The sequence below is a fragment of the Lepidochelys kempii genome, chromosome 17 (assembly GCF_965140265.1).
Source record: "Lepidochelys kempii isolate rLepKem1 chromosome 17, rLepKem1.hap2, whole genome shotgun sequence".
NCBI classification, from domain to species: domain Eukaryota; kingdom Metazoa; phylum Chordata; order Testudines; family Cheloniidae; genus Lepidochelys; species Lepidochelys kempii.
In genome coordinates this window covers 16682758-16705551 of record NC_133272.1, presented here as the reverse complement: position 1 = coordinate 16705551, position 22794 = coordinate 16682758, and the positions used below count along the sequence as shown (strand labels likewise).

General features: G+C 42.3%; 2 protein-coding genes across 5 annotated transcripts in view; one reads left to right on the top strand and one right to left on the bottom strand.

Moving 5' to 3' along the window:
- The window catches only part of LAT2 (linker for activation of T cells family member 2), a 36879-nt gene extending 32295 nt beyond the window's left edge, over positions 1–4584 (top strand). For both annotated transcript variants that reach the window (XM_073315095.1, XM_073315094.1), the window contains 4 exons: positions 778–843; positions 1517–1579; positions 2531–2591; positions 4362–4584. In XM_073315095.1, the coding sequence (XP_073171196.1) occupies positions 778–843; positions 1517–1579; positions 2531–2589 (188 nt within the window). In that variant the 3' untranslated portion in view covers positions 2590–2591; positions 4362–4584. The remainder of the gene's footprint in view (positions 1–777; positions 844–1516; positions 1580–2530; positions 2592–4361) is intronic.
- A 4695-nt stretch (positions 4585–9279) lies between these two features.
- Positions 9280–22170, bottom strand: RFC2 (replication factor C subunit 2). Of its 3 annotated transcripts, none has more exons than XM_073315090.1 (11): positions 21926–22170; positions 19116–19185; positions 17950–17991; positions 17418–17524; positions 16166–16267; positions 15397–15497; positions 13128–13285; positions 12690–12755; positions 11944–12024; positions 10554–10667; positions 9280–9618 (listed from the first exon to the last, which is right to left on the bottom strand). In XM_073315090.1, the coding sequence occupies exons 1-11, from the start codon at positions 22168–22170 to the stop codon at positions 9508–9510; spliced, it is 1197 nt and encodes a 398-aa protein (XP_073171191.1). In that variant the 3' UTR covers positions 9280–9507. The 3 variants fall into 3 exon arrangements, with proteins under 3 accessions (XP_073171191.1, XP_073171192.1, XP_073171193.1); XM_073315091.1 differs by having other exon boundaries at positions 16088–16267; positions 21926–22087; XM_073315092.1 differs by lacking the exon at positions 17950–17991 and having other exon boundaries at positions 16088–16267; positions 21926–22087.
- Positions 22171–22794: the final 624 nt, after the last annotated feature.

Sequence of the window (22794 nt, the reverse complement as noted above, 5' to 3'; positions counted from 1 at the left end):
GGCTGGAGGGGGATTGGGGCTGGGGAAGGGGGTTGGGGTGCAGGAGGGGGTCAAGGGTGCTTACCTCAAGCAGCTCCCAGAAGCAGTGGCATGTCCTCCCTCAGGCTCCTACACGGAGGCGCAGCCAGGCGGCTCTACGCACTGCCCTGTCCGCTGGTGCCGCCCCTGCAGCTCCCATTGGCCGCGGTTCCTGGTCAATGGGAGCTGCGGGGGCAGTGCTTAGGGTGGGGGCAGTGTGCAGAGCCCCCTGGCTGCCCCTACATGTAGGAGCCAGAGGGGAGATATGCCATTGCTTCTGGAAGCCACGTGGAGCAGGGCAAGCCCCAGACCCCACTCCCCAGCAAGCGCTTGAGGGCCAGATTAAAATATCTGGAGGGCTGGATGCGGCCCCCCCGGGCCATAGTTTGCCCACCCCTGCTCTATTATCATCCAGCAGATGCTCCCAGCCTCTCTAAACTCTGTCATGAACACCCAGTCTTGCTCTCCTTGAGGCCAGCGGCAAAACTCCAGTTGATTTCAATGCAGGATCTGATCCCATGTTAACATGGTAAAGGGATTATACTAAAAGTGAATATGCCTCACAAACTCCAGTTCTAGCACAGTCTTTTACAGTGACCTTTCTGCTAACTTCCTTAAGTAGTGCATTTGTTTCTTTGTGGTAAACACCACTTCTCCACTGGTGGATGGTGCTGAAACTTAGTGTTGTACACAGAGCCATGCGTGGAGAGCTCTCACCATCATCCAACACATTAAGTCCTTCCTTTTTATCTCTTACAGAAAAGGAAGAGGATTCCTGTTTCTATCAAAATGTTGTGATCGGGGCATCCAATAGCACTGAGTCTGGTAAGTGTCCGCTTTCGGGGGATGATTACTGTGTGTATTGCAGTGGTGCGGAGAAGCCCCAGTCATGGAGCAGGGCCCCCGATCACTTCACTTAAAGTAAAGCTTTAAAAGCTTTACTCACATAGACCTTTATCGTGAAATGAGCTCCATATAGGTAGTTCCCCACATGGAATCCAGCTGAAGTCATTGGGGCTCTGCACAGAGTTCATTGTAGCTTTGGTTTCAGTGAAGAAGAGGGGGAATTCTGCTTAGAGATTATGAACTTCTGAGAACATTTATCTCTGGGATATTTTTTCAGAATTGTGGATTAATTTTGGCTTTTGATATTATATGCTGTGTTGATAACACCTCAGAATCTGATCACAATTAACTTTGTGATTACATTGGGTATAATGGGCAGCAGTAGCATCAACAGGCAGGTCTAACCCATGCCTGGGAAGAAAAACAAAACAAAGCACACGCTAAACTGGGAAGTAGATGAGATGGTGATGACCAGACATGGGAGTGGAGTTGCTCCACATTAAAATGCACAAGCCCACAGGTGTGACTGGGAACTCAGCCTTGTCCAAATGGTTACATTTTTAGAGGGTGGAAGTGAGACATTTCAAAGAACGGTTCCACATTCTTAGTCCACTTGCTTTCATTGCTCTGTGCACACTTTTCTTGTTCACAGATGATGTGGAGAACTATGAGAATAGTGCATCTATAAAGATATGGCAACAATCAAATATGTCAGGTATGTTCTGAAACTATTGTTGTTTAATATTTTTACAGTAGCACCTCAATGGGGTCCCATTCTGCGAGCTGCAGATGAAGACATGACCCCTGCCTCGAGAGATTTTCCTTGTACTTTTCCTGTACAGTCATGATAATAGAAACATTTTAAAAAGTAATTGCACATTGTTGCATATCTTAGCAATGATTTTGAGTACTAGCTTGGAATCTTTATGTGACTCTTGCCTTTCTGATATTTAAGGGAGCACAGACAGAGTTGGAAGGCCTAAAATTTGACTGAGATCCCCCAGCAGGCCCTTACAGAAGACTGTCTCTTCTCTTATTTCAAACCTTCTCAGTTGTTAACTCTCCATGCTGCAAACTCTGCCTTGCTTTTGGAGCCCTAAGACCAGGAAACGAACAAGCAACAGTATCTTTGTATCTTATGTCCCTGGACTATGAAGCTCCCTGATGGGCCAGCAGTAATTATGTCAGCATAAAAGCCTTGGTTAGGTTAATTTTTTAAAACAGAGGTTCAATTGGATATGTAGCTTCCCATGAGCACATAGGGATAGCTTTGGTTGTGATATGCGCTGTTGAGTGTATTTAGGAACTTCTCGTATCTGATTTGGGGATGCTCTAAGCAAACCGTTTCTTGTTTTTGTGTGTGTGCCCTGTTTATAAATCCAGTAGATTGTAATGTCTCTGTGGATCTGTTATGATCTATTCTAAAAATCTACTGAAGGAACACTTGCAAACTGTTGTTACATACAGTCTTGAAGATTTTGCAAGGAGCCTTGATGCTGGAATCTGGTATTTCTTGGCACGTACAGAAAAATGGCTGGTAAGGAACACACAAGCTGATATCAACATCAAGGCTTAAAGAGGTTGGCAGGGTGTATAAAGATGTCTGTAAATCAATGCATTTATTGATCAATGCTTTCAATTCCCAATAACAACTCTGTACATTTAGAAAGCCCAGATGATTATCCAGATTACGTTAACTCAGATGTTGCAGCCATGCCGAACTAAAGGTAAAAATAGATACAATTTTTGATCCATTTTTTGTAAACCAAGAGGTTGGGGCATATCAGTTCTTAGATAATGATTTGCATTCAAACTTGATTCTATAGCAAGGTGGCATTAGCCTATGTTAAAAGCAAACTTGGAAGGAGCGAATCTCTGTATTGGCAGACTCTAAGAAAGCGGGGATGATGTTGCATGTATTTATGTATCCATAATCGGAGTAACAGCATGACAAGTGCTGATTGCCCCTGTTACAGGAATTAACATTTTTGGATCAGCTAGCAAATATCTAGTGCCTATAAAATTATCTGATTGATGCCACAAACCAAGTCATGGCTGTGGCAACGTTAATGATCTGATATTTGTCCTAAATTTCCAAAGCAAGTGGCCATTGTATGACAGTATAGTCCCCGTAAGACTATAACGGAGTGGTACTAGGAGTCTGCTAGAAGTTAAAGTGCATAGTTGTGGGAGAGGAACAGTTTAAAGTTTACCTTTAAAGATGCTCACTGTCCACGTCTTAGCAGCATTTCACAGCTAGGTGGCGCTCTTTGCTTTAACAGAAGCAAAATGACAGTTTGCCATTAGTGATTATTATAAAAGTGCATTAGTTCAGAAAGGGGCATGGGAAATTTGTGTTGGGGAAATTAACTGAAGTTTTTCTTTTTGGTGTGTGTGAAAATTTTACTGAATTACAAGGCACTGTTTTGGACAAATGTAGGGGGAAATCAAATCTACATGAAAGCAGAGAAAAAGGCTACTTGATAACATATGTAAGCTATTCTCCATTTAACCCCCCTTCCAATGGAATTTCAAAGAGGAGGGGATTCAATTTTCATATTAGAGAGGATTAGTCTAGTGGTTTTATTATGGGACTGAGCAAGTTCCAGTCCTCGCTCTGACCAGTCAGTCTGATGCCTCAGTTTCTCTTTGTAAAATGGAAGGTACCTCACTGGATGAGGCAAGGATTAATTAGACCTCTGTAAAGCACGGTAACTGAAAAAAAATCTCTGTGGAAGTCCCCTCGTGAATCTCAGGTAAGCACTTAACACATCATCAGTGCTACCACAAAGAAATAGTAAACAACACTGAATGTTATAAATCAGTGGTTCTCAAGAAAGGGTCTGGGGCCCACTGGAGGCGCCCCAAGCAGGCTTCAGGGGGTCTGCCAAACAGAAGGAAAAAGGTTAAGACCCCCTTTTGTAAATGACTATGGGAGGGGCCATACAAACATCTAATCTACATTACAGAAGTTTTCCCAGTATAGCTATACCAGTAAACTCACCTTGGGTATACACAGCTATACTGCAAAAGGCTGCTTTTTCCAGGACAGCTCATACTGGTTCTGCAAACAAAATAAGCTACCCTGCCAAAAGAACTTTTTTGCCTTTAGATCTGCAACCACATCTGGCACAGCAATGTAATTTCAAAACAAAATCACCCCCCTTGCCAATATACCTATGCTGACAAGAGTTTCTAGTATAGACTTTCCCTTAGTTAGATAGATTTTGCAGGAATGATGGATTCTTAAATTATCTGGACTCCTGGCATCCATATATTTTTGGAACTGTTCAGAGATTCATCAGTTATAACAATTAGGCAACACACACTCCCCACAAATTTTAAATCTTTACATTATCCAGCTCAGACAAAAATCTACCTGAATGATAGCAGCCCAGGGAGAAAACCCTAGCACTGAAAATAAAACGCAAGCAGAAAGTCAATAATGGTATGGGGGAAAAGAAGCAGTGAACTCACTGTCTTTCTTTTATTTCAAGGTACCTTCCCTACAATCTGAAAAAATAGCTGTCGCAAAGTTGCAGAAGCTTGTATTATTTTGAAGACTGCTACACACACACAGTGGAAAGGGTCCTTGGCTTCACGAGTGTAATGGAATCACCTGTTCTCCAAACCCTGCCAAAAGTCGTTAACTAACTTAAAGGACATGGATGCACACTGCTGAAAGTAAATGCACTGGATCCAGAAGTCCCACAAAAATAACTGGAAAAAGCATATGGAGAAAGCCCACCCCCCTCCCTCCCGACAAGTGAATTTCAGCTGCTTGGTGGATCTTTATGGAAGTCCCCTAGTTACCGAGAGGAAATGCCAAGGTTTTGTTATTCTGTCAGAGTTTCCTCCACATCCATTCAAGGGAGCGATGGCTTGCCTGCTCACCAATGTTTTCTGCTGTCAAGTGTGAAATGAATCTTTAAACCGCTGAGCAGCAACGCAGTTGACAGTTTAACTTGCCAAGTTGACTCGTGTAAGGAGGCATTAAAGCGGATGAATTATATTTCTTGTTTAGTTCCCAATGTAGCAAAGCTGTTGGACAGACACTGCTTCCAACAGAGGGATCGAACCTTCCAGCCAGATGCCAAGTTTTTAGGAGTAGTTCTGTATAGCTAAGTAATACACTGAAGTGCTCACAAATGGTGAAGGGCCGAAGGCTACTACAAACAAGATCACTGCAGCTACAGATCATATTCAGAGTGCTGTCAGATAGTATCTTTCTTGTGCTTTTGGAATTTATTTTACCGCCATCCATAGGAGTTGAGACAGGTAACAGGGCCCTGAGCTCATCTTTACCGCATTGCCAGCCTCAGGAATTGCACCTGCTTTTCAGAATTGCTAGAACTCAGACCTTGCATTTGAACCATGCTTTAGTTCTGACCACTAAAATGTTCAGGAGCACAGCGTTTTACCTGGCAGCATTACAGCACTTGCTCGTTGAGAGTGAAATGCACCTCTGTGCAGGAAATCAAGGAAAAGCTCATGCACTACTTTAGTCTTAAGTGGTGTACATGCTGGCCTGCTGCATAGGGGTAAACTTCACCCACGGTAGAGTGAGAACGGTTAGGTAAATGCCTAGTAAGGGAGTTTTTAGAACAGCAAGTTATGTGTTGGAGCGACTGTCTCCTGCCAGTCCTAGTTATTGCTAGAAACTGGTTCACCAAGCTTTTATGCTCTGGCATGAACAGGTACTCTCTAACTAGCAGGGAAAAGGGTCACACAAGCAATTTCCTCCCTTTTGTTACCAGTGATTAGAAAGAACCTTGAATAAGGGTAGTAAGAGTCAGCTATGCGGTGGAAGGTGTGGACATGAAACCTTTCCTACTACAAATTACTTCACTTATGAAATTTTGCTCTGAGTGGAGGAGTCTATTTGATCTAATCAGTCTATGCACAGTGAGAGTTAAGGTTGAATTTAAGCCTCTTTACAGATGTGGATTTGACATTTCATTTGTATTTGAGACACCTTAATCACAGCAACAAGGTGCCTGTTACTCTTGTGTCTGAAACTAGGAGGCCAATCAAGCATTTTGTAATTAGTGATTGGGGGAAAACTTAATTGCAGCTCCCACTAATGGGTGTATTCCTGAAGTCTCCAAAGAGCAGCAAGACAGGGCCTTTAATGTAGTCCATGTAGGAAAGAGAACTATCTAGAACGTCCTTAACCTCTTAAAAGGGGTACACCTAGTTAGTTTCAGAACAGGAGTTAAACAGGGTCAGTTTTACACCTACTCAAGTTTCCTACCAGTTGGTATCTAGAATCACACTTTCTTTTCTTCTCTGCTGTGCAAAGGGCCCACACAAATAAGGGACACAGACAATAGACTGAGGGTGCAATTTACCTTTGAAGAACAACCCAAAGCCTAATAAACCATTAAAGCCCTAATCTGAAGATTTATGCACTGCATAGACCATGTCCTGGCTCTTTTGTTGAAAGGTGAATTTCATCCAAAGTGACTGAACAGAAAAGTTCTAACCTTTGTTGTAGAAATATTGTGTTACTTGACAGACCATGCAAAATGTTATGTGACCGGTGATGATGAATGTCCAATATGATACCTCTCAAAACTGCCTCATTTTCAGAAGTGTTGACTCTATAAAGGTGTCTCAAAATTACAATTCAATTCTGAAAATGTTGGTCTCAGTTGTCAGAGAAGTGCAATTGTGTTGATGTGTTCGTTTAAGATTCTGATGTAATACCAGGAGAGAGATGTTCAAATGCTTAAAGTTTAGTGGTAATACAAGTTGCCTGGGATACAGTTAATCAAGTAACAGAACTCTGAATAAGTTCCAGGATTTCGACAGATGTTAGGCCAGGGCAATACAGGATTTATTGTACTCTGTGCTCAGTAGGGAGAGGTGAATAAACCAAGTAATATTTCCTGGAGCATTTATGGAAAATATTTGTTGCCCAAACAGGAGTTCAAAGTGTGTAAGATAAATGGGGTAGGAGAGTGATTAAAGGAGAAGATACAGATTCTATTCCCCAATCTGCCAGTGTGAAAATGCAGGCAAATCCCCACCTTCTGGTGGTCCTTTGTAAAGCAAGGTAAACCCTTTCTTAGTTTTGTGAAGCACTGTAAAATAAAAAGGGCATCTTTCATTCAAGGGTCACAGTGTTCTGGAACATAGCCAGTAAATTTTACAATAAATTATATTGAAGTGATTGGAATTCTACAGTGTAGCTTTTAAAACACACCCACCCATTACTAACATTTCCTTTGTCACCTGTGTACACAAATAAAAGTATCTACAATGACCAGATTGGTTGCCTTTTCAGAAATCTTTAATTTGCAGGCGTACAGGGAATTCAGGGTATGCACAACGTTGGCTGCCAGTGAATGGGAGTAGCATCCAGCCTGTGTGTTCCAGCAACAATCCAGGGAGACGGGGAATAGCGCAAAGCTGAATACATCTATGACCACACCTTCATTCAATCCTGGGGGGTTCTGCTGGAAGCTGCTGATGGTGGGAGGAGGAGAACAGGCAGCAGCTGCTACAGAAGAGGGAGTCACCCTAGATTCTAGACCTCACCAAAAGCTGCTCTTCTCTCCTCTATGGGAATAGGGAAAATGTACAGCTAGGAGATCCCAGTGGAGGATACAATGGGGGCAAAGACCAACCCTGTAGGGCCTTGGCCACTGTGCCCGTGGAAGCCCTTAAACACCTGACTAATCTGCAATTGTAGTTCGTTCCCCTTGCTTCTGACTGGGCCTGTAGTAAATGCTATGAAAATGAGGGTCATTAAGGGCAGAACAGGTTGCCTAGAATACATGGAAAAAGGGGAAGGATTCGGGAAGTGGTTCAGTGCCTTTCATATCTTGCTTGGCTGCCTACTCTATTCAGATTGGTAAACTCTTTGGGCCAAGACTGTGTGTGTAGAGCATGCAGCAGATTAGGGTCCCAACCTGGATTTTACAGTATTTAATAAATGCATAGTTTATAATTGTACTAAGGAGTTGCTAATACATTGAGAATCAGAAGTGTCCGTGATGATGTACGCAGTTTGATAGAGACTTTGTGAAATACTGTGTTAATTAAATAAAATACTTTGACTCTCTCTTACGTGCTTATAGTGCTGTCTTCATTTGCATTACCAATCAGGACCTAGACCAAGTGTACCTGTCCTTTGGATGCAAAGGCCTCATTCACAGCTTCCCTCTCCATTCCACAGTCTAGAACTACCCTTTCAGAAGAGGAACTTGTCACATCATTCTGCCAAACTGCCTTAACTACTTCCACTTTTTTACATCTGAAAAAATTACAAATCTTTCCTAAACTGAAATCCCTACAGCCAATGAGATTTGTGTATACAGTAATTCACCCAACTCTCATATCTCTTCAGTGAGCAGGGATGCACATAAAGCAGCTGAATCAGGCAAGACATTTTCCCCACCTACAGAAGCATGACCAGGTAATCGCCAGCAGCATCAACAATTAATTTGTCTTCCTTCTGTGTATCCATAATTCCTGTAAATTATGAACTTGGGGTATTTTAACATGGCTCCATTTCCAGAAGCCTTCTCTTAGACTTCCTGGAGAGGTAGGTAAAATCTTCACTCCATATTTATATTCCCTTTGTATTTTATAGTTACTGCTTATGAGAGGAACAACTTTATTTGAACTATGAGGAGTCCGCCCAAATAAACGTGTTACTCTTTAAGGTGCCACCGTTTTTGTGGATACAGACTAAGACGGCTTCCCCTCTGATACTTTATTTGAACTGCTTGCTCATTACTTCTGAATCTGAACATGGAAGGGGAGAATAGATGCCTTAGCTTTTAGATGAATTAATCCTACAGGCAAAAGATCAGGCATTCTTCATTTCTCATGATTATTAAGTTAACCCAGGCCAGCAAGAATTGATGCCTAAATCTAGAATGCACCAGCATCTATTTGAGATGGGCACACACTTCAATACTGACACAGTACTTCCATTTTCAAAGGTTCCAAAGGCAGTATCCAAGGGAAGGTGTCACATCGACTACATCTGCGCTTTATTATACCACACATTTTGTTAGTTGTATTAAAGGTGCCTACTGGATGGTTTCCCTGTTATTCACAGCACAGGTATAGCTTAGATCCTGCTCAATACACCTCAACACGAACCTAGTGAAATCACCTGTGCGCAAAAGGGTAGGTCATTTTCCACAGCCCATTTCATCCTTGGCTTCACTGAGATCTCCAGTCACGATCGGTTGTTTGATGGATACATCTGTCCACTAGGAATGAGATTGACACCATTTCATTTCACAGGTCACTGAACAGCCATGGGCTGTTAACTTCTGGTCAGTACAGCCATGAACGATTTCAAAAGGCAGACCAGGACAAGGGGTTTTAATTCTATTGCTAATCATCTGTACTATCCAGTCCTATCCCACCACTTTTACACCACAGACACAACCGTTCTCAGTGGATTTTAAGTTTATTTGGCCTAAAAAAAAGTACAAAGTAATTTAAAAACAAATGCTGGCTTTCATTTTCAGGTTCAGCAAGAACAGAGAATAAGTTCACTGAATTCAGAATTTACTATATACACAAGGTTCTAGTATGCAGATAGCTGCTGGCCTTAAACACTGTAACCTCATACTTCCAGAATCAAGGCTGTAATTGCAGTCCAGTAAAATACTCCATTTAACTTTCTGCAGGAGCAGCCGTCTTCTGACAGAGCCTGGCAAGCAGTCCAGCCATCTGCAAGAGAGAATTCACCCCTTCTGCTATCTTCATGTGAGTATATCCAATTTCCTGGCAATACAAATATTAGGTGTCAAACCTCAGCTTTTTCTGTTGCTTTGTCTACATTTCTACAGCAAAGCGAGGCAGTTTTCGTGGAAGACTGACTTGTACTTTTTCCCCCAGCAGCAAGAGTAGTTTGCGTTGTCTACTTTGTCCTGTGATAGCACACACTGTACAGAGTCCCCAGACATTAATGAATTACATATACACCATATGGAATAGAGCTTGCCCGTCCGCTCCAAAGATGCTGCCCTCAAGCTACCTGAGCTGAAGGAAAAATTAAGTTGTCAACAAGCATAGGGCTGATTTCTTCTTGAAGCCAGCCACATTAGGGTAATACAACAACTTTCTGATAGATCAGGTCAAATACTGCTCTGTGGTGCAAGCATCTCTCTCCCGTTTTCCTTCAAGGAAGCACTATGCCTGTATCTGAGGGCAGGATTTAACCCTAAGAGGTCTGATTCCAATACGTACATTGATTATCACATGTCAAATTAGAACTCAGTACCATTTAGCCTTTAGTAAGCTACTGAAATAACTCAGACTTGATGACCATCTGGCCATGCTACAAAAGCCATTTATTTTGACAGAGTTTTAGAGGAAATAAGAACGTACGTTGCAGGGCCAAGGGCTGAAATGATTATTTGAAGCTTTGATTTAGTGGCCAGCTGAGTTTGTTCATTATCTGAATAGGATTATATTATGACTAAGTCTAATTAAATGATATAGCACCTTGAGCTTGCATGGGAGTTTACTGTTAAAGTGTTAATAAACTCTCACCCTTCTTATGAAAAGTTTATGGGAGGGGAAACGCAGTGAGAGGTTTAGATACCTTTTGTACTAAGAACTAGCAATTCTTGGGGAACAAACTGAGGCTGCCCCTTTAATAGGAATCATTTTTTGTTTTTTTTAAAGACGAATGTGATAATGAGGCTAGCACTAACCTTGATGAACTCCAATTTCAGATACTCCGGCATCTGGAAGGTTTTACACACTCTGAAGATATTGCCAACTATATCTTCTGGTGAGTACCCAAGCCGCCACAAGTGGGCAAGAATCTGTGCAGGAGAAAATAAATGTTAACTTTTTTCCCCCCAGGAAAATTAAGTTATGTGGATCAAGTTTGTACTTATTTTTGTATATGAATCATTTCCCACATGGTGAAACTGCATATAGTTCTTTAATGTTAAAGCAACAGGTTTAATCTCCATCCTGTGCTAGCAAGAAGTGACACTCCATTCGTACTTGTTTTGGTCGTTACTTTTTTTCACCTTAGACATAATTACATCTGAGGCAAGCTGCAAATTTATGGAGCCAGGATCAATGGTCTCCAATTTATAAACTAATAAATTGATATTTTATTGCTGTATTTAGCATCTTTTACCAGAACAACTACAAGTTTCCTGTTCAGTGATCTGAGCGCACACATTTGCTCCTGGTGCTGCTACTGCCCTAATATTTATATCCAGTATTGTTACACAGTAGCTACATCTGCCATCATAAGGTAAACAGTCTATATTGAAATCCCTCAAGTTCCCTGGTACCCTTCATAGTGCCATTAGAATAATCCAGGTTTGGGATTGAGCTGTTTCAGAGGCCAGCAGAGAACAGACATGTTGTTTAGACCAAAACCTTTTTCCACCAGCCGTATTACAAAATAGTATTGGTGGGATTCTATAATGAACACAAGTTTTCCTTTGCAAGTGGAAACACCATGACTATCTGACAACAGCAGAGAGGTATAAATTAAAAATGGCACCAAAGAGTTGGGAGGTGGGGGAGAACCTCATGTGGATGTCAGAAAGGCCTGTTTAGAGTAAAATATCAGAACCTCATTCATCCTCTGCAGTAAATAATTCACATAATTATGAATGAGTTGCAAGTGAAGACTGAAAGCAAGGATAGTGCTTAAGATGTATTTTGTTTATCTTGGCAACAGATTTTTTCCATTTATCAAAATACACCAGTAACGGCTCTGTAGTATGTTCTTTGAAAATACAGGTAGTGATACTAGACCTTATCTTGTCTTGCCTACTAAATTTTTGAGAAGTGGAGCTTTGTTTGTGTGAATTAAAAGTGTGTCACTTAATGTGGTGTCACTTGTATTCAGACATTTAGATCCAGTCAATCACAAAGATGCCTCAGTGTAGAAATATACATGCTATCAGGATTTCTACGTATTAAGATTCCTTACATGAAAAAGGTTTATATTCATGAATTTATCTGCATTTGTATAGTTTTACTTTTGTTTTCGATGGAAAGTAAGGTAAACTAAAATCTTCTGAAAAGCAAGCATTCTGTTGAGAAAGTGTCTGAAAAGACAAAAATACATACCTTGTATGCTTCATCAATATTTGCATTCACACAGTGCTGTATCATTTCCTTCACTAGCAGAGGGTGTGGCTCATCACACACCTATACCAAAGAGAAATTAGAATTTTAGGAAACATCAATGCACATATTCCCTCCTACACCCAAATACCCTGAATAATTTTAATAGTCTTCTATATAGTTGATAGTTTAAATGCTATATCTGAGAAAGCCCTATAATACAGGCTGTTCACCACACATTTTATTTTTAAGTGACTAACTTAGCTGGTAACGTAATTACTCACCCAACATTAAGTCAGACTTTATATCACTGAGTACAAAGCACCCAACATACTAGGCATTAACAGTTACTATCACTGAATTTCACAGCAGTCCTATTAAGATTCATTATTTGCTATACAGACAATGGGTCTCAGCTGTGTCAGTTTACATTCAGATGCATTCTTTCTCCAGCATTAAAGGGAAAACCTCTTACTTTGTGTCAGTCTTTTCATAAGGGACATGCAACTCTTATGTTTAACGTAGCAATCTTGTTCAAGACATAATACTGCTTGGGAATTGACAAAGCAATGTCAAACTTTTACGTGTCCTAAACAATGTCTGATATAGTTGAGCTGACAGACTTCAAGTATTTTTTGTGTGGGAACGATGCCAGATACTGAAAACTAGGAAGAAAACGTGTTTATGTATGTTCCCATTACAGTGCAAATACTGAGCAATCACATCTTGCTATAAGAACTTTTACTAACCTTAAACACATTCTCACTGTTAATAAAGCCAAATCCAGAACAGGTGGACTGCAAGTTGTTTAGTGCCTGTAAAGAGTAAAATTAACGTTTCTGTTACTATCTGAAAAGCTCTACCTCTGGCTCCCCTCCTCAGACTCAACCAGAGACTTTTCCGGAACTGCTGCCATATCAAGCATTCCCACGAGTCAACAGCACAAACTCTAAGAGCTGTGAAGATTTTACTTCCTCCAGCTACAGGTCAGCATTCAATTTCCATTGATGCAGGGTCGAGTGACTAGACATTTCAGAATTCAGCAAACCCATACAGTTTAGTTACTGGAATACTGCAGATCATGTAATCTCCCCTTTACTTCCCACAACTTAAAGACTGTAAGGCCACAACTCCAGGCTTTGTACTGCAGTTAGAAGGCCTTTCTTTTGCTGGGTTTGTTTTAATACCTGTCTCATATCTCCTTGTGCTGTGAAGATAATAGCTTCCAGTCCATCATCTGTGTATTGTACATTCTCTCTCTCAACAATCTTCATTAACCTTGCAAGGATCTGAGCATCTGTCAGCTTGGTGTAGCGCAGCACTGCACAGCGGGACTGGATTGGCTCTAGAGAGAGAGAGAGAGAGACATCTTGTTCTCTTCTTAAGTATCCATCCAAGATTACTTTTTTCAGCTTGGGAGAAGGCATCTGTGAAATTTCTGCATCACCCTGTAATCTGATTTCCTTTTATATGGAATAGTTTCACTGTCATAGTCCACTCTGAGGGCATGTTTACAATGCACACTACTTATGGTGGTGTGTAGTGGACGTATACTGCACACACAGTTGCTAACTTTCACGTGGTAAATAAGCACCCTGCCTTTCACAATAAACTAAAAATTAAGCTAATCCCATTTCAAAACAAGGTCAAAACAAGCCAAGCCCTAAGAGCCACAACACTCTATGTGACTAGATATCCCCGGTGTGCAGTCTGAGACTGTGGTGGGCCAGCTGTGCACCCCTGATTCTCCTCCCCTTGCTCCTGGTTGCCCTCCCTTGCCAGGAGCCCATCAAAAAAAAGCAACAAGCTGTAACCCAAAAACTAGCCAACAAGCAACTCACAAGCCAATTAAGCCGAAAACAAGCCCAATTTCTGAATTTTTTTCGCAGGTTTGGCACGTCTGACTGCACCCCCACCTGCCACAGGTATATTTAGCAGTATAGATGGTGTTTTTGGCCCCATAGCATGAGCCCAAGTCCATTGAGCTTGATGCTGAGACTTGATGCTGCAGAGTTTTTGTTTTTGTGCAGTGTAGACATACCCTTACATTCTGGCCATAGAGCTCTTCAACTGAGACCAAAGGCCAGGTCTCTGGCAAGCTAATATGAAGGCCAAATTTGGTTCTGAAATGTAACTGTGATTGGGTGTTCACCCCATACCAGCCTTAAAAGGGTTAATGAGGCAGAGAAGGGGGCCAATTAACTGGATAGGGTACACCTGAGGGGAATTAGGCTGGATAAGCAAACCCCCCTCCCCGGTTGGAAATAAAGCTCAGCTGAGAAGGAACAGGTGAGGCTATGAAAAAGGCAGGAAGCTGGCAGCAGAGATGGGCTGCAGCATAGAGCAGTCACTCTCTAGCTGTTGAGAGGGAAAGGAGGAAACCAGGAGGAGAACAGAAGCCCTGAAGGAAGTGTGTACCCAGAGGAGAGTGGAAAAAGAGGCTGATAGAGGGAAAGTAGGTGCAGCCCAGCGAAACAGTAGCCAGGTTTGGGACTGTGCAGATGTTGGCTGCTGGTTGTAGGATCCCTGGGCTGGAACCTGGAGTAGTGGGCAGGCCTGGGTTCCCTACCAGCCACTGGGGAAGTGGCACAGACCAGGCAGTGGAGCTGAAGACTGCCAAGGACAGTTGTCCAGTGGGACTTTGATACCCCAGAAAGGGAGGACTACACAACTTGGCTGAAGGGCCAAGTCACGGAGAGAGAGGTGGTACGGTGTGTGAACAAGCAGCAGAAAGGGGCATCAGACTGGGAGGAGCTAACCTCCAGAGCAGTCAGGGTTCACTCACTGTTAGGGCACCTCCTCCTGTGACAGTGTCCAAAATAAAAAACACCCTTATTTTATCAATCTAGACTTTTACCTGCTCCTATGAACAGAACAATTTGACAGCACCCTGTATGGTCCACCATGCAACAGTAGTTAACATAACCTTGCAACTTTAAGTATATTTAGAGGGAGCCAAACAATGGGATAAAACATTTTACTTAGATCATCTAACTTCTGATATAGTTTGTATGTGTCTGTGCTAAGTTTTCTCCTCCTTAACTACAGAATAGCTGGTCAGAGAGTTTACTCCAGTGGAAGGTACTTATTTTTGTGACCATGGGTGCTTGTAGGCAGCTAGATTTTTCAAGAGGGGTGATGAGCACTGACACCTTGTGCTGTGCAGGCAGATGCTCACCCATCGATGAAAATCAGGCCACCTTTATTTAAACTTGAAAAGTTTGGCTTTACTGAACTTACCAAGATTTGCCTCCAAACTCCAAAATCTTCTACAAAGAAAGTACAAGCAAAGGCAGATGATTAAAGAAAGTTTACCCTACAGCTTTACCTAGGAGACTTTGGGAGCTCCAATCTTGGAGCCCTACCATCACATACTGTAACAGTGGCAGGAAGCTAACTGTAAACATGGAAGATGTGTTATAAAGGTGCATACAGAGACTAGTAGCTTTCTTTTACCTATGATTTTATCTGAGGCATTGCATGCAAGTGCAAAGCGAGTTGTTTTGGAATAAATTTCCATGGTTCTTCGCAATGCTTGCTGTGCTCCATCTGTCATGCTGGAGAAAAAAAAAAGTTAGGTTGGCTTTTGCCCTTCACTATCTAACATCCAGCTGCAGTCTAATAAATGTTTATACCGCCTTCAGAGTTTCTATTTATATTAGCTACTGCCTTGTGAATTATTTGATCTTCTGGCAAGGCAACTAGGAAGCTAAGTAGCTTTATCCAGAAACTTACAAGTCACCACACAATACATACCATCTCTGAATATTCTATACAAATTACCCAATTAAAACCAAACCATCCACATTTGAAAGAATGATCTCTAGGTGTAGATGCACATGTAGTAATCTTTTCATGCAGTAAAGCTAAAATAGAATTATCTACTATAGGACGATGTATGCTATATCAGCCACCCCTTTTTCAAATGAGAGCTTAGAAATAGCCTGTAAATTGGATAGTATTTTACATCCCATCAAATCCTAAAGTGCTTCTCTCAGATACTAAACATCTCTGAAATGCAGCAGCCTCTGTTGGAAGAGCGTCTGATAAGAGTGCTGTTAAATGGAGATCTGTTCACAACTAAATTACTTCTGAGAGGCTAGCAAAATACCTTAAACTTAAAATAGGTTTATAATAGAAGCCTTACATTTTATGCAAGTTATGCAGAACATGGAGGCAGAACACTTCTGAGGGGTTATTTGTGATCAGAAGAAACACAGTGTACCTGTCTGCTTCATCCAGGATGATTATCTTATGCCGACCTTTGGGAAGTGTGACCTTCTGCTGAGCAAACATTTTGATTTTGTTTCTCACAACATCGATGCCCCTGAAACAATAATCTTATTCATTCAGTGATCACTCAGACCAGTTTGTATTTCACATCAATTTAAAGAAAGAAGTGCAACAAATTACATTCCATTAACACAAAATGGACGCTATTTACATTTGAAGGGAACTGTATCTAGTAAATAGTTTTGGGGAAAATAAGAGCAAACATTTTATTATCCTTCAATGTTCAGTTTCGAGTTACAAAATTTAGTGTTCTACAGTTACTCAGTAACTGAAGTTAACAATAAAGACAGAACAATACATGCACTCTTCCAGCATAGGTTCTCAAACCACTTAGAGCCTGAAAGTAATCAGTGGTGCAGCAAGCCCTTATGCACAAAGCAAGCCTTAAAACACCCTTGTGAACCAGGGCAATGACATAGGGAGAAATTAAGTGACTTACTTAAGATCAAAAAGGAAGTCTCTAGCAAAATCAGGAATATAACCCAGTTCTCCTGCCCATAAGCTTTCACCACAAAGCAATCTTTAGTATTTGAGGTTCCTACCACCTATATACCTAAACTCAAATAATCTTTCCTCTGTCAACTAGCTAAATAAAATTATTTTCCTTTAAATGTTAATGAAACTTTACGAACACAACAGAAGGAGGAGAGCTCTTTAGGATAAATTTGAGAAGTTATGGACAGAAATTACAGATTACATAGCTCCTAATAATCTGCATATGTTTAACAATTCCATTCCATTAATAAGAAAAGGAGTACTTGTGGCACCTTAGAGACTAACCAATTTATTTGAGCATAAGCTTTCGTGAGCTACAGCTCACTTCATCGTGAGCTGTAGCTCACGAAAGCTTATGCTCAAATAAATTGGTTAGTCTCTAAGGTGCCACAAGTACTCCTTTTCTTTTTGCGAATACAGACTAACACGGCTGTTACTCTGAAACATTCCATTAATATTTAAGAAGTTCCCAAAACAGGAAGTGGATAATATCTACAAGAGACCTTAAAACATCAAAGATCACCTAAGTCTTTTGTGGAGGGAGGGAGGCAGGAAGAGACTGAGAAGCAAATATTGGAAACCTTACTATCATTAATCTAACAATCATAGTAGATTTCAAGTAAAAACATTTGAAGTTTGTTGCATTTCTTCCTTAATTTGAAACTTAGTTACAGAGTTCTCATACACACCTGTCATTTGAAGCATTCAGCTCCAGAACAGCATCCTTTAATGCAGGACCAAGCAGTGCACGAGCCAAACATAAGATACTGGTTGTTTTACCAGTTCCTGGAGGACCCTTTGAATACAATGAGTTTTAAGTATTATACCCTTAAAGTGAGTTGCACTGTCTAGCTACTGTGTTCTGTTAGCAGTAACAGAAACATAGGAATTCCTATACAGACTCATATGAGGAGTCCATGTAATCTAATATCCTGCTTCAAACAGATGCTTCAGAGAAGAGTGCAAGAAACCCTGGAATTATGGGACAAAACCTAACCCCCCAACAGGTTTATTCCCTGGAGCATGAGGGGGTGTATCTGGGACAATTACAGATTAAACAAAAATACTGATCTTTGGCTGTACAATTAAGATCTCCCTTACCAACAGACTCATGGACCAATGCAAATCTAGAGAGAGCCTGTTTACCATCCTGAACTGACACCACCAATAGAGAACAAAAATACAGCAAGCAGAAATATGGTGCAACACAAAAATACTTACAGCAATTATAATATTTGGTACATTTCCCTCCCTTGCAAAAACCTAGGAAAAGAATGAGTGATTACTTGGCCAGAAAAACTTGGAGAGTAATTCCTACATACTACCATTTTTCATAATTGGAATGAAAAACTCCTCATTCACTTCCTCCCCTCTTACTTTAATTTTTACCCCACCTTATCATTTTCATATTTCTTACTTGAGAGAGACAGTAAGTAAGGCAATATCTTTCAATATCTTCTGTTTGTGGAAGATACAAACTTTTGAGCTTCACAGAGCTCTTCTTCAGCTGACTTACTTCAGGTTTCCTTACTTGATCATTTATATGAATCCTTTGTGTGTGCAGAGTTCTGTCGTACTTAAAACGGTTCATCTAACCTGAGGTTTTTAGTATCCTTGCATTTTCCTTCCATCCATTAAAAAAACAACAACAACAACAACATTGTGATAAGTCACTAGCAAATCTGGGAACTGAACTCTGGAATACTGACTACCAGTCTCACATTCTAACCATTAAACACTTCCTTGTAGAGTAACCCCCAAGGAGGCTGTTAAAATGGTCATTCCAAATTGCAAGTACACACACATCATAAAATAGTGCAATTTAAAGAAGTTGAATATATTTATGTATACAAAACTGAATATAACTTTGTATGACCACAACGTTAGTAAACGTTTCTGTTACAAACTAGTTTGCTAGGATGACTACAATGAAAATATTTTTCACCTAACTTAAGACTCTAGAAAAACAACAAATATATCTGTAGGAAGATACAACATAAAATTAGTTGTAATCCAAACTATGTTTAGTGATGATTACAATTAACATGCTTAATTAACATGCTGGGCATTAATTTAATTTTCTGAACCACCCCAAAACTGGACAAATTGATAGTAAGTTTAAATGAATAAACTTAGACCTTGATTCAGGAAAGCATCCTTACTGAAGAGGACAACACTTGAGCACATGCTTTACTCTTAAGTACAGGCTTAAATCCCACTGAAGGCAAAAACACCTCTTTAAGTGCTTTCCTGAATAGAGGGATTTAAACTTGGCTTCAATGTTTTCCTGAATTGGGGTTTCTAAGCAGAATTGTATGGTAAAACAATACATACAAAATAAATACAGGACAACAATCTGTTTTTGTTATAACAAGCCAAGTACACACCTCCAGTCTGCTCACAGTGTCTTCATTCCCAACTATTTCAGATAGCTTCATAGGTCTGTATTTTTCAACCCTATTTAAAAATAAATCCCAAAACATTAGACATATCTAATTTAGCTCATGTTTTACACTAATCAAAACAGATTCAATTAGTATAAAATAATTGGAAATATTTGAAGTCAATGTCTAAATTTCTTAAGGAGGATTTCTGACATTTTCAAAGGAAAATTACATGCAAATTGCTCACGTGGTTAAGAGCAAACATTCAATAAATATTTTAAATATGTCAATATATTAGAACACAGCCATTTGATAAGCTTTTGATGCTGCTAAATGCAAAGGGAGGAGATGCTGATCCCGTGACTGTATTCCTTCACAGTAAGTTATCTTACCAAATGACTGTTTATTTCATCATTATAATCTGATTGATTTTTTGTAAAGGACAAAGAAGGATGATGAGAAATTTATTTAACTGCTGTACACTGATTTGCATACATGACACTTAGGCCTCCCCAACCCTGCAACTGATAGCATAATGCTGAACTGCTGCACTGAACACTATCAATTGCAGGATTAGGGTTTACACCCTTCAGATAATTAAAAAATGCTGGATTCTAAATAAACATTATATACCAATGCAATGTGACCTGTAATCCTATGCCGAGTAACAATCTAATTGCTGTTTCCCCACACCCATTTTCATACTTACTTGTGCCCTGATCCCACAAATGATTGCATTTGGGCAGACTGCTGCACCCGCAAAGAGCCCCGCCGAAGTCAATGGGACTCTGCACAGGCCCTGCATAGCCATTTGTAGGATCAGGGCCATCTGAGCATGTCCTCATTTTGCCTAGTTTATACCACAGCAAGACACCATACTGTGCTAACAGAACTCAGGATAAATATCTGGGAAATCATTTTGGTTCTACAGTCATGCAGAATGACAGCACAGTTTAATGGCCTACACTTATATGGCACTCCTCCTCCCAAGGATTCCAAAGCACCTGCATACTTAGAAGAGCACCATCATCTTAGAACAAACAAATCCCAATGCCCTCACACTAAGTATTTAAAAAAATCATTACTGCCGCAAGTACAGCACCTACGATTGTTAGAGTAGGAAAACATTCGAGATTCTTATTTTTCAGTTTGTTTACTTTGTGCATATGACAGCACACTGTCAGTTTCAGTTTACCCTCTTTATTGTCATGATCTGTATTACAATAGTACTTAGAGGCCTCACTGAGTTCAGGGTCCCATTGTGTTAGGCCCTGTACTAACACACAGTAAGAGACAGTGCCTGCCCCAGAGAGTTTAAAATGTAAATAGGCAAGGCAGGAGGGGAACACAGGCAGTGAGATTAAGTGACTTGTTCAGGTCACCCAATTCAGTGACCTACCCACTAGACCACACTGCTGTCTGTTGTGCTATTTGGATGTTTGTTTTTTCACAAAACAGAACCATTTAAAAACTGCAAAGGGACATATGGGCAGGTGTAGTACCTGAAACTTTTAATTATTTATCAAACTGACTTGATTTTGAGTTGATGATGTCCTTTTAAATGATATGCAAAAGATAAACAGATTCCTTTATCCACTTTCTAGGATGGAATGCAACAACTGTTTGCTATACAACATTTTAGGTATAGGAAAATAATGTAATTATGCAAGTTGGAATTTGACCAGGAATAATATCCAAGGAGTAATACACTTGTTTCACTGTAACAGTTTATGGCCATGTACATAAAACCTTGCAGTTATGTGACTGCTTTAGAGATACCAGGTCCATCAGCAAATCACATGTGACAACAAAACTGAACTCTCAAACGGTAGCACCAGACATGGACTTCTACATGATAAGCTGCAGGACAGCTTGGGACTTGATCATTTTATGACCTTAATAACTTGTGCAGCTATGCAAATTACAAGAATAATCAATGACCATGTCTGAAGAGTACTTGTGAGGGCAAAAAGGAATCATCCACCCTATCTATGCTGTTGCACATCTGACTATGGGCCTTTTATAACTGTGCCTAGCATCCTTTTCTCAGAAGCATCAGTTACGGCTGATATTGGGCTACACAAACCAGAGATAAGAGAGCAAAATGTATAGTCCCATGGAAGCCACAGGTGCAGAGCCATTACATCTGCTAGTGAAGTGGACCAACAGCCACTAACAATTTTAGCTAGTGCTCGCTAATAGCAGGTAGTGGTGTTTGCATAGCGGCCAGCTCATTACACCAAGGACGCTGCTCTTTCAGGCTTCAGTTCCATGCACTGTGGGGCTTCAGGTCCAGACCCTAGGAACCAAGCTCCCCTTTACTCTGCACGGACATTAACAAGCCCACGATCCTGTCCTTAAAGTGCACGGATGTCCCGCCGACGCTGCATCGGCTCGCTGTGCAGCAATGCTGGGGTTAGCTGCCTCTCCCCACCCCAGAGCCAGCTGCATGCCAGGGCGGTTCTGCGGGCGGTTCTGCAGGCGGCGGGACGCCCCCCGAGCACACGAGGGTGATGGGCCCTCAGGAAGTGTTACAGGATATTGAGCTTGATGGGGCTGCACCCCCAGCTAAGGGGATCCCCCGGGAACCCCCCCCCCATCAATAGCTGGCATCTCCCTCCCTCCTTACTGCAGCTGGGGAGGGGGGCAGGGGATCCCCCAGTTCCCTCAAGGGGCCCCAGCTGCCAGGAGACCCCAGCTCTTCCTCCCCCGCAACCCCCCAGATCCCCCCCCAACACACACAGCGCCAGCGCCAGGCCCAGGCCCGCCCTACAGCCCCCGCCCCCCCGCACTAGCCCCGGCCCGGCTCTCACCAGGGCAGCTCATAGTGGGCGCTGCCGGAGGCGCCAGGGGCCTCGGCCGCTCCCCGCTGCTCCCCGGCTCGCGGCCCAGGCCGCTCAGCCTCCGCCATCTCCGCGTCCATGCCGGCCTGCCGCTCCCGCCCGCCGGCCGTAGCGCCGCCCCCTCGCCCTGTCACCGCCGGGCCGCGGAGCCAGGGGCCGCCTGAAAAGAGGCGGCGCCCGGCTGGGGCTGCGCGGCCTCCTGCCCGGGTCTCCATGGCAGCCTAGAGGCAGCTCCGTGTTCACCCCCCCACCCCCGGCATAGGGACTCCCGGATACCTCCATGGGGGGACCTGAGGGACAGAGCACGGGCTGGGGAGCCGGGACTCCTGGGTCCTATTTCCACCGCGGGGGGGCTGGGAGCCGGGACTCCTGGGTCCTGTTTTCCACCCAGTGGGGACTGGGAGCCGGGACTCCTGGGTCCTATTTCCACCGCGGGGGGGCTGGGAGCCGGGACTCCTGGGTCCTGTTTTCCACCGCGGGGGGACTGGGAGCCGGGACTCCTGGGTCCTATTTCCACCGCGGGGGGGCTGGGAGCCGGGACTCCTGGGTCCTGTTTTCCACCGCGGGGGTGCTGGGGAGCTCTCGTGGGTCCTATTTCCACCGCGGGGGGGGCTGGGAGCCGGGACTCCTGGGTCCTGTTTTCCACCCAGTGGGGACTGGGAGCCGGGACTCCTGGGTTCCATGCTCATGCCGGGGCAGAGGACTGAAAACCGGGACTCCTAGATTCTGGTCTCACCCCTTGGGTGGGAGCATGAGCTAGAGGGTTGAGCTGATGTTCGAGTAGTTGGGAGTCCTGGGTGCAGTACTGCTTTCTTTAGACAAATCAGAACAGTAGCATT